This window comes from Orycteropus afer, unplaced genomic scaffold (genome assembly GCF_000298275.1).
Source record: "Orycteropus afer afer isolate SDZICR_OR568_19922 unplaced genomic scaffold, OryAfe1.0 scaffold00118, whole genome shotgun sequence".
In the NCBI taxonomy this organism is placed as follows: Eukaryota; Metazoa; Chordata; class Mammalia; order Tubulidentata; family Orycteropodidae; genus Orycteropus; species Orycteropus afer.
Genome location: NW_006921705.1, coordinates 5,598,722 through 5,612,247, shown reverse-complemented (window position 1 = coordinate 5,612,247; position 13,526 = coordinate 5,598,722). Strand labels below are relative to the sequence as shown.

The 13,526-nt window shown below is 36.4% G+C and overlaps 1 protein-coding gene across 1 annotated transcript in view; it reads right to left on the bottom strand.

The window, feature by feature from the left end:
• A1CF (APOBEC1 complementation factor) overlaps window positions 1-11,302 on the bottom strand; it is a 71,090-nt gene extending 59,788 nt beyond the window's left edge. Inside the window, exon 1 of the mRNA XM_007944025.2 lies at window positions 11,204-11,302. Within this exon, the coding sequence (XP_007942216.1) occupies window positions 11,204-11,302 (99 nt within the window). The remainder of the gene's footprint in view (window positions 1-11,203) is intronic.
• Between the last annotated feature and the right edge of the window lie 2,224 nt (window positions 11,303-13,526).

The following is a 13,526-nucleotide window of genomic DNA, read 5'->3' as shown; positions in this document are numbered from 1 at the left end:
AAAAGCTTGGAGTCCTACTTCTGCTCTCTTTGTCTGAAAAGACTTAGAGCAGCTAGACAGGTATTTAAGACATACCTCAAACAACTAACTTTCTTTATCAAAAAACTTGAAAGAGAAATGAAAACAATAATTTTCTCACGATGCAATTTAATGTTGTTTATTACTGTGTCACTGTATCATTTAACATCCTTTAAATTCCCTGCTCTGTTCCTCAACATGGCCCTATGATCTTACTTTTTTCTTCTTTGCCCAGCCAGATTTGAAACCTATCTTTGCACCTGATGATGATAAGTTCTTAGATTCTGAAGATGAAGAGAAATTTAGTTTTTGTTGCTGATCACATTAAACAAATAGGTAGGCTTTAAAAAAATCCGAAGCCACCTGTAAGCAAAGTTGAAGGTCCAAAAGACTTGTCCATGGCTCCACAGAGTTGGATCATAAAATTCACATGAATTTTTCAGGCAATAAAATGGAAAATCTCTTGTGATTTTACTTTAAGAGAAAGCTCCATAACTCATAGTTTGCAAAGACTTTGAACCTTATATTGAAGATCACATATAAAACCAAATCTCTGTTAGGCTATTTGAGGAGAAATTCATTGCTGTTTGAAAATAGCTTCTTAAACATATTTCTGTACATTGCTGAAATCAAGTTCCCACCACATGTTGGGCATACGATCTCTCCATAAAAAGATTCACAGAACTGCTCTTTTCATTTAGAGTCTTGCACACCATGCCATGGCATCTCTGGCTAGTAAAAGTAAGGCTTCTGAGCTTTAAAATCAAGTTGGCCTGTGGGTAGCCAGGCAATAAGCTTAGGGAAACATGTGCCTATGATGATATACTGGTCCTGTCCAGTTCTCATGTTATTTCTACTTATTTAAAGAATTGGTATTCATGTGAATGACCTAAGTCCTTGACTATCAGGGATGCGAGCAGGTGGTGAGAGCAGGCAATAGAAGAAAGAGCAGGACCCAGTGGCTATATTTTACCCTGAAGTCAAATTCCTATTTCTGTTCCTAGGATTCTTGTATAGTGGTTACAAAAGAATCTCAATGCCACAGTGTTCTTCCATCTGCTTCTCTCTGAGGCAGTCTAGCTGAAGCCCATTAGTAAACCCTTGGGTCTTAAAGTTAACTTATTTTTATTGTATTATTTGTTGAAAAAATGCAATTTGAGAACTAAGTTAAAATGATCAAAGTACATTATACCAATCTGTGTGTGTGGGGGTGGTGGTGGTGGAGTTAACTTGGGGCACTCTTAGAAGAGGGATCATTTTCTAATCAGATTTATGTTGATCTAGTACCATCCTTTGTACCTTATGCCTTGTTCATGATTTAAGCAAAGTAGCATTAAAATATGTGGTTGCATTGAAAATCCATGAGAAAATGTGTATAGAAAGCAAAGTTAAAAGTGATTAGAATTATGGATTAATGATTTTATTCTATATTGTTCCTACTTTGGGGGAAGTGTTCTCAGGAAATCAGGCTCATGGCTGCTCAAGAGAGAGGGAAGGATGAAGTCTACTTCTCTTATTTTATTTATTCTCTATAATCTTACTGGGTCTTTGATATTAAGACATATTACTGTCTTCACTGCTCAGAGGTGTTGTCTATTTTACAGATATTTTGTTTCAGGAGTAATGTATGACTGGTTCCCTTGGCCAGGGATACTGTGCTCTCCTCAGCCCTTTGCAAGGTTTGGTTTTTCTCATCCTGTAATTCCCACTTTCAAGTCACCTTGGCTGAAGGAAGCCACCTTCCATTCTTTGTCCCATAACCTGGTTTCTGACCTCCACGGTGCTTACCCTAATCTGTAATTATTTCTTGTTATTTATTACCTTTTTATTTTCTCTCTTTCCCATGAGAATAATCTTCATGAAGGCATATTTCTCTTTGTGGATTCAATGAATGAATGAGTGAATGAATGAATGAGGGTTGATGTTAGATTTGGCATGAGTGGGTAGGACAAGGAGAGATGCATCCTCTTCCTTTAAGGAAAACTAACACTAATCTATTTTATGGGGAAATTTATTTTAAAACTGTGCATTAGTTTCTAACATAGAATACTAGATTAAGGATTAGAGTAGGGGTCAGCGAAATTTTCTGTAAAATGCCAGATGGTCAATATTTTAGGCTTGTTAAGAATGTGGAAACCATTCATAGCTGTTGTTGTTGTTGTTGTTATGTGCCATCGAGTCGTACTCGACTCATAGCAACCCCTCCTTGGGTTTCCGAGGCAGTATAACTATGGAAGTAGATTGCCCCATCTTCCTTCCGAGGAGTGGCTCGTATTAATAGCTACAGTCACTATAAAAATAGAGGGTAGCCACATTTGGCCTGTGGGTTATAGTTTGCTGACCCTCGGTTTATGTCTCTACCGAATTGTATAATTTTGGAATTCAATCCGGTGAAACCAGCTACCCAGCACTCAGCTTTAATAACGGTGTTTTCTTCATGAAATTCTACTCCTGACTGATTGCTTCTTAGGGACTTTTTCTATTTTATGACATTTTTTCCTTTTAATGAAAATAATCCATATGCACTCTGTGAAGTTTTGAAAATAAAGAAAAACAAGCAAGAAAAAGAATTGCCCTTAAACACACAACTTGTTAGGATTTCTCAATATTTTTAAAATTATATATGAATAATTTATTAAAGTATTATTTGGAAACATGCAGTTCTATATTCTGATTTTTATTAAACATTAAGACATGGACATTTCTCTATGCCTTTGAAAATTCTTTGGAAACATAGTTTTATATGATCAGATAACTTAGAAAATACAGAGGTTATCATATTTTATGTGACCATTAATATTTTCTTGAACATTTGTTGTTGTTGTTGTTATGTGCCGTCGAGTCGGCCCCGACTCATAGCGACCCCTCCTTGGATTAATTTTTAAAAAATTTTTAAAAATTTTAAAATTCCATTATAATGACTATTTTGTCTAAATATTTGTTCTCATTTCTTAGAGGAAAAAAAGCACAGCCAGTTTTGAGTTCTATACAGAAAGATATCTTCTTTATTTTGTAGCAAGTATAGATAGCTATATTAAGGAGCCTTGGTGGTATGTGGTTAAATGCTCAAGTGCTTACCAAAAGGTTGGTGGTTCAAACCCACCAGCCACTCCATGGTAGAAAGATGTGGCAGCCTACCTCTGTAAAGATTTACAACCTTGGAAACCCGATGGGGCAGTTCTACTCTGTCCTATAGTGTCACTGAGTTGGAATTGACTCGATGGCAACAGATATAATTATACTGCTCATTTGATACTGCCTACTGCTGTCATGTTTAATTTTGGGTAAATTCATTTTCATCCAAACTATATACACTTTAGGCCAGGCACTACATCTTATATTTCTATATTCCCAAAGCCTAGCCCTAGGACATTGTTTTCAATAATAGGAAATAAGGAAACAAAACAGAAAAGAAAAAAAAAAAAACCTTGCATATTAGAGGAAAGGCACATAATAATATGATTTTTTCTCTTTGACTACCAAATAAACAGAAATGAGAATGGGGAGACTTCATCTGACCTACTTTGGTCCCACTGTTAGAAGGGACCATTCCCTGTTGAAGGATATCATACTTGGCAAAGTGGAGGGTCAACGAAAGAGGAAAAGGCCCTCAATGAGATGGAGAGACACAGTGGCTGAGATGATGGGCTCAGGTATAGTGGGGATTGTGAAGCTGGAACAAGATTGAGCAGTGTTTTATTCTGTTGTGCATGGAATAGCTATGAGTCAGAGCTGACTCAGTGGCACCTAACAACAACAACAACCAAATAAACATATGGCATTTGTTGTTGTTAGTTTTAGTTTGGTTTGGTTTAGTTTTAGATAATCTTGGAAGTATGGTTAAAAGAAATGACTAGAAAAAAATTTATATATGATTCCATTACTTGGAGACAAAGACTATTGATATGTTGACAAAGCAGTGCTCTTTCTTCCAAGGTACTTTTATATGGTATAACCAATTAAGAAGTTTAACAGTTTAAGTTTTTATTAGTAATATTTGTTGAATGCCTAGTATATGCAGGGTACTTCATTAAGTCTCTTTTATTCTTTGAAGTACTTTGATAAATTATACAGCCATCAATATCCAAAGATATCCAGTTACACAAAAGTGGTATCACAAAACGTATTGTTAAACCTTCCCAAGCAAATGCTGTTGTATCAGTTACTATATAAAAGACTAGCTCACGTTATTAAGTAACCCACAAAATTCTATTTTTGACAGCTGTATTTGTCCTGATAGTGATAAGAGAACATGATTAGTCACCCTCTGTTTTTCAAGTTCTTGTTTTGCAAGTATTCAACATTTACTATCAGAGACTGCAAAGATATAGCAAAACTAAATGCTCCAAACTCTAAATTTTAGGTTATTTTGGTTATTTTATGGATATGCTCCCTCAATTGTATTAAGCTTTTCCTTCATCATTTTTATACAGGAATTTTTTTAAAAGTAAATCTAAAATTGCCTTCTCCTTTTTATTAATAATCATGTTAATCTTTTTTATAAGAAAGAGTGAAGAAGATTGAAGTATGGAAAGCTATAGGATTTCCCCTGTTACAGTTTGAGATGAGTCTAGACACATGCCTTATTCTCCTCTTTCAATCAAATAGTCTAGCTTGCTGATGAATGAAGAAGTTCATATTCAGCAGTTACTAGAATCACAAAATGAAGAGTAACAGGGTAGGGTAGGACCTAGCCTATATTCTTGGAAATTAAGACCTAGAGCAATTAAGATTTCAAGATTACACAACTTGTACGTGGTAGAGACCAGGTGAAATTACAGGTCTTGTCACTTGAAGTCTTGGGTGATATTCCAACATTTTGCAGAAGGTATTTCCCAATTCATTGAAAATGATTGAACTGAGTCTTGTATATATTTATATCTTGATTACAGGCTTAAGATCTAAACTAGTTTTGGGAATTTTAGGTTTCTGTGTTACTGGAGAATTTCTAATCCACCAGTCATTTGGCTAACAATCATTAAAGTGAATCATGTTACAAAGTTTAGGCTCCAACAAAATATTAATATTTTGCATGCCCTGTCAAATGTCATACTGATCTTGAACAATGCAATCTTAAAGATCACATTTTAACAACCTTAGTTTTGTATATCTTGCAGAAATTTTGACCAATAGAAACAGGATCCTGTTTTATAAATCTTGGGTGAGCTATCTCTTTGTGCCTTGTTTTCATCATCTGAAAATTGGTGCTGATCATAGTCACTACCTCATAGTGTTGTTGGTACAGACTAACGGAGTGAAAATACACAAAGCAGTTAGAATATAAGTGCCCAATAAATTTTGACTATTGTTGTTTTTGATATTATTGTTAATGTTATCAACTTGTGATCTCAATCTTCATTATTAATGTTTTCTAAATATAAGTGAACATATAAGATCAAAATAATATGCTAATCTGCCATGTATTTTTAGAGATATTTCACTTGGGAAGAATATTTTTTCTCTACAATTTAAATGTTCTTAAATCATTACATTAGATTTATAAAATTATCTCTATTGCTATGTAAATCTATTTCTTAAAAATGTTTATGTGCATACTTTTTGCATAGCTGTAATAATATGTTACAATAGTATAGTGCCTAAGGCACTTGACTGCTAACCAGAAGGCTGGCGGTTCAAACCCACCAGCCACTCCTGGGAAAGAAGGTTGGGCAATCTACTTCCATAGTGATACCGCCTTGGAAACCCAAGGAGGGGTCGCTGTGAGTCGGGTCCGACTCAACGGCACACAACAACAACAACAGCATTTTTAAAGTGATCACTTTTAATGACTGAATTAATTTTATTTATAAGAAGATTTTAAGATGGAATTGGGACTTTTTTAGTCTCCATTTTGCATGTGGCTCCCTTTGCAAATCAAGTGGGTCACTAGACCACCAACTATGAATTGTAAGAAGAGGGAGCAGGAAACTGCATTCTTAACTAAACAATCCCCAGTTTAGAAGAGCTTAGAAGACTTAAGTAGTCCTTAACTGCTTTCTTAACTAAATACCCCCAGGTAGAACTAGAGTTTGGGAAAAGAGGTTTTGCAATTCACATAGGATTTTTTTTTTTTTTTTTGAAGAGCACTGTTGGTATGTTGTAAGTCCTTGTTTCCCCACTGAGTGAGAGGAATTGGGAGTGATTCTCATTTTTCCCAAAGCTGGAAAGAGAAGTATTAAAGAAATCACTCAGACAGCGTGGTATGTATTGTGTTTGTGGAACACTCTAGACAGGGTGCGTCTAACTTGCCCTTGAAATATCAGAAGATGAGCAGTGGTTTAGCTTGCTGCTTTGACATTGGAAAGGAGGAGTATTGGCTCCTGTGTATGTCCTGAACTTTCAGGCTTACCAAGTCAGAGAATGTGTGCTTCCAGGGGGCTACAGTTTGGCCACATGTGGGAGTCAGTGATTATCTTACATCTTGTCCAATAGGGCTGAAAAAGCTCAGTAGAAGGAGGCTAAGGCAAGTGGCCAGCCAGATGAGAGATCCCCATAGAGCAGAGATCTCCACATCTGTTACCAAGTACCTCACAAGTGTTAAGTACCAGCCAGGTTGAGAAAGCTCTCTGCCAGTTAGTCAGGAAAGACCTTTCCTGCCCCTCTCCTTTGTTTTCATCCCTCCCTCTGCTTTAAACCCCTAGTCATTGAGTGTAGTTAGCAAACTGGTGTAAAAGTATAAAGCAGGGAAATAGAAATCACCTTCCACCTCCACTAATGTGGGAAAGAGAAATAGCTGTAACTTCAAATGAAGTTAAATTTTTGTCTTTATACTGGGTTGGACATATTATTATTCATTGAAGGATCTTTTATTGTCTGAAAGTTACCAGAATTCATGAGTTTTGACCTGAATTTCATCTGGGGAAAAAGGAAGAAGCAGTGTCCTGAATAAACTTAAATGAAGGATTTAAATTGTTTTGATTTTATTGCTCACAAGCTCTGTTTTTCAGTGTGATGATTATACATTAATAATTTCTAATTATTCCTATTTTTTATACATTTAGGTCTGTGGTATTGAGTTACTATGTTGCACTCTTATTGTTGTTATGTGCCATCAAGTCATCTCTGACTCACAGCTACCCCTCCTTGGATTTCCAAGGCAGTGTCTCTATGGAAGTAGATTGCCCAACCTTCCTTCCAAGGAGTGGCTGATGGGTTTGAACCGCCAACCTTCTGATTAGCAGTCAAGTGCCTTAGGCATTACACCACCAAAGCTCCCATTATGTTGCACTTGTTGCTATGTTGCTATGTGCCGTGGAGTCAAACCCGACTCATAGCGACCCCTCCTTGGGTTTCCGAGGCAGTATCACTACGGAAGTAGGATTGCCCAACTAGATAGGTTTATATATTTTTCTATCATTATATTTTGGATTATTAGAGATATATTTCCAGTAGGAGGACACCCTTATATATAAATATTGACAAATTGCTTAGCTTTTTTTTTTAACTTTCAACTGTTAATTGGGGTGACATTTTATCCAACAAATTTGTTTTTCATTCAATAGTTCATACAGATTTTGCTTCATGACTTTGATTGCTGTCTCCACAATGTAACAGCTGTCTTCCTGCTTCCTCCCTGTGGTGACCTTTTCCCAGTGTCCTTTCCTGTGCATCCCTGCCTTCTGAGCTTTCTCCTGTATTAGAGCTTAAATTCTAAAGCACTTGGGGTTGTGGAAGGCTGTGGTCCACAGTAGGAGCTCTCACTCCATTCTGAGGCTTGATGTAAGTTTCAGACTTGATTTTTATTCTTTCTGACCATAAACCAGCACTGTGGCTGTGCATAGACGAATTACAGGACAAACTTACGCAGGGCCAGTTTGCCTTCAGGAAGAGTATAGTTGAAAATAGATTATGCTCACACAAAGACTTAGGGGACTTGCCTGAGTCTTCCTTTTCTGATTTAAATTAAGGTTGGGGTCTTGGTGTTATTTGGTAACCACCCTGTAGCTATGACTTAGGCTGCGTGGTCATGAGTCACAGTCTATCTGGACTACCACCTGGCCAGGTAGTCAGGGCCCAGAACCAATTCTGTAACCCTTTTCTATCTTCATTTCCCAATCATAGTCTTTTCTCGTTTTCTGCAGTCCCATCCGCAATAGTGAGGAGGAAAGGAGTCCCATAACAGCGATGAATCTGATTGCACCAATCATAATTTTGTGATGATTCCCTGTTTTTTCAATCATATATAATTAGCCTCATGACCATCACTCAGCAAACTCCCTCCAGCATTTTGTACCATGTATATACACTGATCGTTTCCCTCATCCTGGATGATTCTCTTCGTCTTTTCCAAGGCTTAATAAAGTATCTCTATTGAACCTGTTTGAATCTGGGGTCTCTTTTCCACTATTACACTCTTGCCCAAATACTGCTCTTCTGATCTCCCAATCGATTGATTGTTCTAAAGCATGTATCTCCCTGGAGTAATTTTTCACCTTGTAGGCCTGGCTATTGTTTGGCTAAGGGTAAGCCAAGGGTGATGAGCAGGTTTCACCAGTCTCTTATCAGACTGATAAGCCTAGTCTTTTTTTATGATTTTGAGTTTGTTCCACATTTTTCTCCCATTCTATCCAGGATCTCCTACACTGATCCCTTTCTGAGTGGTTGGCAATGGTAGCCAGGCACCATCTAGTTCTTCTGGTCTCAGGGTCATATGTAGGCTGAGGTTGCATGGTCCGTTACTCCCTTGGACTAACTGTTTCCATGCTGCTTTGATTTTCTTATTCTTCTTTGCTCCAGATGAGGAGAGACCAATTGTTTCAGCTTAGACAGTCATTTGCAAGCTTTTCGGACCTCAGCAACTACTCCCAAAATAGGATGTAGAACAACGTTTTTGTGTAATATGTTATGCCAGTTGAGCTTGATGTGTCCCCCATGGTCATGGTCCTGGGCCTGCAGGCCCAGCAGCTCAGTCCCTCAGGGTGTTTGGTTGTGGTTAAGAAGTTAGCATAACTTTGCCCCCTGTTCGCTCTATTATATATATGGACATTTTATAGCTCATACAGATATGTAGGTACTTTGGTGGCATAGTGCCTAAGGCAATTGACTACTAACCAGAAGGTTGGCAGTTCAAACCCACCAGCCACTACATGGAAGTAAGACTAGGCAATCTACTTCTGTAAAGATTTACTGCCTCGGAAACCCAAAGGATGTCGCTATGAGTCTGAACTGACTCCACAGCAATATATATATCATCTGCCAAACAAAAATATATAGTCATGGGTATATTCCCATTTGCCTACCCATACGTGATCATCTTGTCTGTCTACCTACGTATCCACTCACATATTAATAAGAAAAATTCCTTTTCAAATGGGTTGAAATACATCCCATTACCACTGTCTTTGAATGAATGTTTCATGATACCAAGAAGTTAAAAAGAAAAAATAATTTTAATTTTTTAAATTTTGTAATATTTATGGATATATTACAGAGGTCTGTTAGCATGGTACCTAAGGCATTTGACTGCTAACCAGAAGGTTGGCGGATGAACCACCAGCCACTCCTCGGAAGGAAGACTGGGCAATTTACTTTTATAAAGATTAACTCCCTTGGAAACCCAAAGGGGGTCACTATGAGTCGGAATTGACTCGATGACAGTGAGTTTGTTTTGTTTTTTGTATGGATATGTTGATTATAAAAAAAGGAAAAACTTCTTTTTAGCTAATTGTACCTGAACAGATGTTAAAAAAAATAATTTGAAATATATTTGTTTTACAAACTGTAAATTTGACAGAGGTTATTAATTATAGAATACCTCTTTATGTAGAAGTATGCATAAAAATATGGAGTCAGTAATTCATTTTGAAGCATATTAATTTATAAGAGGAAACCATTTAAAATTTTACTAATAATCTTAAAAAAATGATTTAGTATTAAATAAAACTAATAACACATCAGTATCTCCCTTGGCTTAAGTGAAACTTTAAAAATTAAGCCATGAAAGATAATTTCTAAAATCTTAAAAAGCCTAAAGGAACACTCTTTATTACACTCAAGAATTGTGAATAACTTCGAGCATCATATTATCTCTAATAAAGTATGCCATGACTTGTAAGAGTAGCTGAAAACTAAATATAGTGCATTTTTCATCAATCTGACCAAAGGAACATCTAATAAAAGCATGGTGTTGTACATTCTATAACTGTTGCCTACTATGATATTTGTTTTAATAATAGTACTTGTTGTTGTTGTTGTTATTTGCCGTTGAGTCGGCCCCGACTCATAGCGACCCCTCCTTGGGTTTCTGAGGCAGTATCACTATGGAAGTAGGATTGCCCAACCTTCCGAGGAGTGGCTGGTGGGTTTGAACTACCAGCCTTCTGGTTAGCAGTCAAGTGCCTTAGGCACTATGCTACCAGAGCTCCTTAGGTTTGCTTAAATCAGAAAAGTATGTGCTGAAATATAACAGCTGAAGAAGTAAAATACTTTATTTTATTTTAACAAAAGTAGTATTCTTTTTTTCAAATAAGATAATTAATTTATATACCTAATACTAGTTTGCATCATAAGTTCTCAAAAAAGGTTTTCATTAAGGCAATAATAATATATCAGTAATTATTAACCACCAACATCTATGAACAGACCATTTTAAGATTGTGGACCTTTTCTTTCTTCGTTTTCAAAAATGCTAAATATAAACAGAACTTATATATCCTGGGCTGAATGGTGGAGTGTTCTGAGAAAACAAGTTGAAATCACAAGGCTAGTTGAAAATACAAGGTCATTCCTTCCATCCCAGATCTAGAATTCTTCAAACATCTACAATAATCACTCTGGAGAGTAAGGCTAGTTCCTGGGTAGGTAGTTCTCTTCTGAGTCATGCAAACACTCAGTTCTATTTTTACAAACAGCTTTGAGTGGTAAATTCAAGCCAGGATTTTCTGTACTAAAATGACCTTTCAAAACTGTAAGAGTGTATATGACCATGGACACTGATTTTGTTTACAAATGAAGAGTCAAGATTGAGTTGTTAACCCAGAGTGAAAAGAACATCACCTGTAGAGTTATCTGGAAAATTGATATGATGTAATTTCCTCCTCCCTTTGGAAACTTATCATCTCCAAGTAAGATAGCCACCTAAAGAGTTATACAATTGGCTGTTCGTGTTTTGTATCACAGGGATGCTAATACCCCCACCACTCTGCGAATTCAGTGATTCTCAGCAGATGTCATGAGAAGTTCCTACCTGGACCAAGCTATATCCTGTGCGCTGGACGAGTGCGCGGAGGGCTGCTTCCTTCTGGGTGCCGCTCAATCCATCCCCGGATTTTTGATTTGATTCCATTGAGAGTGATTATCAGCAAAAAATCAGGTTAATTAGGGTTGCTCACTGAAACCAAATTTAAGATAAATTAAGTAAATTACTGTTACCAAGTCCAAACTTTTCCTTTTCATAAGGACATCTTCAGGGAACATTTTCTACAAAGGAGTAATTATAGTTAGAGCAACTAACAGCCACATACAAACTAGGCTGGTTAAATGTCAGATTCTGCTATTACATTTAAAAAAAAAAAAAAGCTTTTTTAAAAAAATGTTCAATTTTAGTTGAAATTTAGAAGTTAAAAATGAATAATACCCATTCTCCAATTAGAATGCAAAACAGTAATTTTCAACCCAATTATCTCAGGATGTCTCCAAATGTTCAAAAAACAAATTAGCTCACTTCAATTAAAAGGATATGCTGAGTGATTCTTATAGATGTTGGAAAAGGGTACTGTCAGCACATGAAACAAACTAGAATATGGTGTCAAAATTCTCAGAAGTAGATAAGATCTGTTCTATGTGTTACCTAAGACATTTATGCATTTATTCTCCAAAGATAAGTTCCTAGAACAGGCTGTGCTGGTGTCAGATACACAGAAGACATAATGCAAATTATTCTATGTATTAAAAATGTGATATCAGTTCTAACAATGCAAGAACAATGGATTCTTTTGAGTAGGTACTGGAAAGGCCTACTAACACCTGGATCCATAGGCCAGGTAGACCACTCAGTTAACTAAGATAAATTATAAAAGTTTACATATATGTTTCTGTTTATATACATAGATATGAATATGAATTTTCAGCATTTTATTGTCTGTTCTTTCTGTTTTGGGAACATAATTTGAACCCCATTCCAGATGTGACAGTTGCTAACTTCACAGGTTCCCAGGGAACTTTATGAAGGTTTCAGTCTAAGGTGGTAAGAGGCCATAGGGGCATAAACTGACTGCTGAGTGAGAGTGTGGGTGACTAGAGAAGTTTTATGCTGGGTTTCCAATCAACTTGATTTACTCTGTCAACCAAGACAGAGAAAATATATTTCACAGTAATTTGAATTAAATGTAAATCTAAGGACTAAATGCAAATAAAAGGACTGCAGTTCCTTTTATTTATTTATTTATCTATCTATTTTCTGTCCTATGCATTGAGATTTCCTATATACTGCTTTGATCATGATAAATGGAGGGAAGATTGAAATTGTCAAGGATTTCATTTTACTTGGATCCACAAGCAACACCCATGGAAGCAGGAGTCAAGAAATCAGATGTTATATTATACTCAGAAAATCTGCTGCAAAAGACCTCTTTAAAGTGTTAAGAAGCAAAGATATCACTTTGAAGACTAAGGTGAGCCTAACTCAAACCATGGTATTTTCAATCACTTCATATGTGTCTGAAAGCTGGACAATGAATGAATAAGGAAGACTGAAGAAGAGTTGATGCCTTTGAATTGTGTTGGTGGTGAAGAATGCTGAAAATACCATGGACTGCCAGAAGAATTAACAAATCTGTCTTGGAAGAAGTACAGCCCAAATGCTCCTTAGAAGCAAAAATGGCCAGACTTCATTTCACCTACTTTGATCATGTTGTCAGAAGGGACAAGTCCCTGAAGAAGGATATCACGCTTGGTAAAAGTAGAGGTCAGTGAAAAAGGGGAAGACCTTCAACCAGGTGGCTTGACACAATGGCTGCAACAATGGGTTCAAGCATAGCAAGGATTGTAAGGATGGTGAAGGACCAGGCAGTTTTTCAATCTGCTGTACATAGTGTCACTGTGAGTCAGAGCCTACTTGATGGCGCCTAACAACAACAACATACTGCATTTGGTTGGCATTTAAAGATTCATTTATGTAGTAGAAGTATGCATAAATTAATCGACCATTAATCATACAATGTCAGAATATTAGAACATAATAATAGGACACGGGGTTAAAAATTTAGTGCTAGAAAAAAAATGTGATGCTAAGGTGATCGTTTCAGTAAAAAGCAGCTTCAAGATATTCTATTGCGAAAGTAATAGAATTTTTAAAAGACCCCAAACCAATAGACAAATGTTATTTAGAAAGTAATATTTTTATATAGTTTAGAAATTTAAATAAAAAAATATGAAATTTCAGAGGGAGTATATACATTAGTGATTATAGGAACAGAAAAATTTCATCTTCTGTATATAAGTATGGCTATTCTTATCCTCGACCTTTCTGATAATTTCTTACTGCTTTTGACTCTAGGCAATTTCATTTG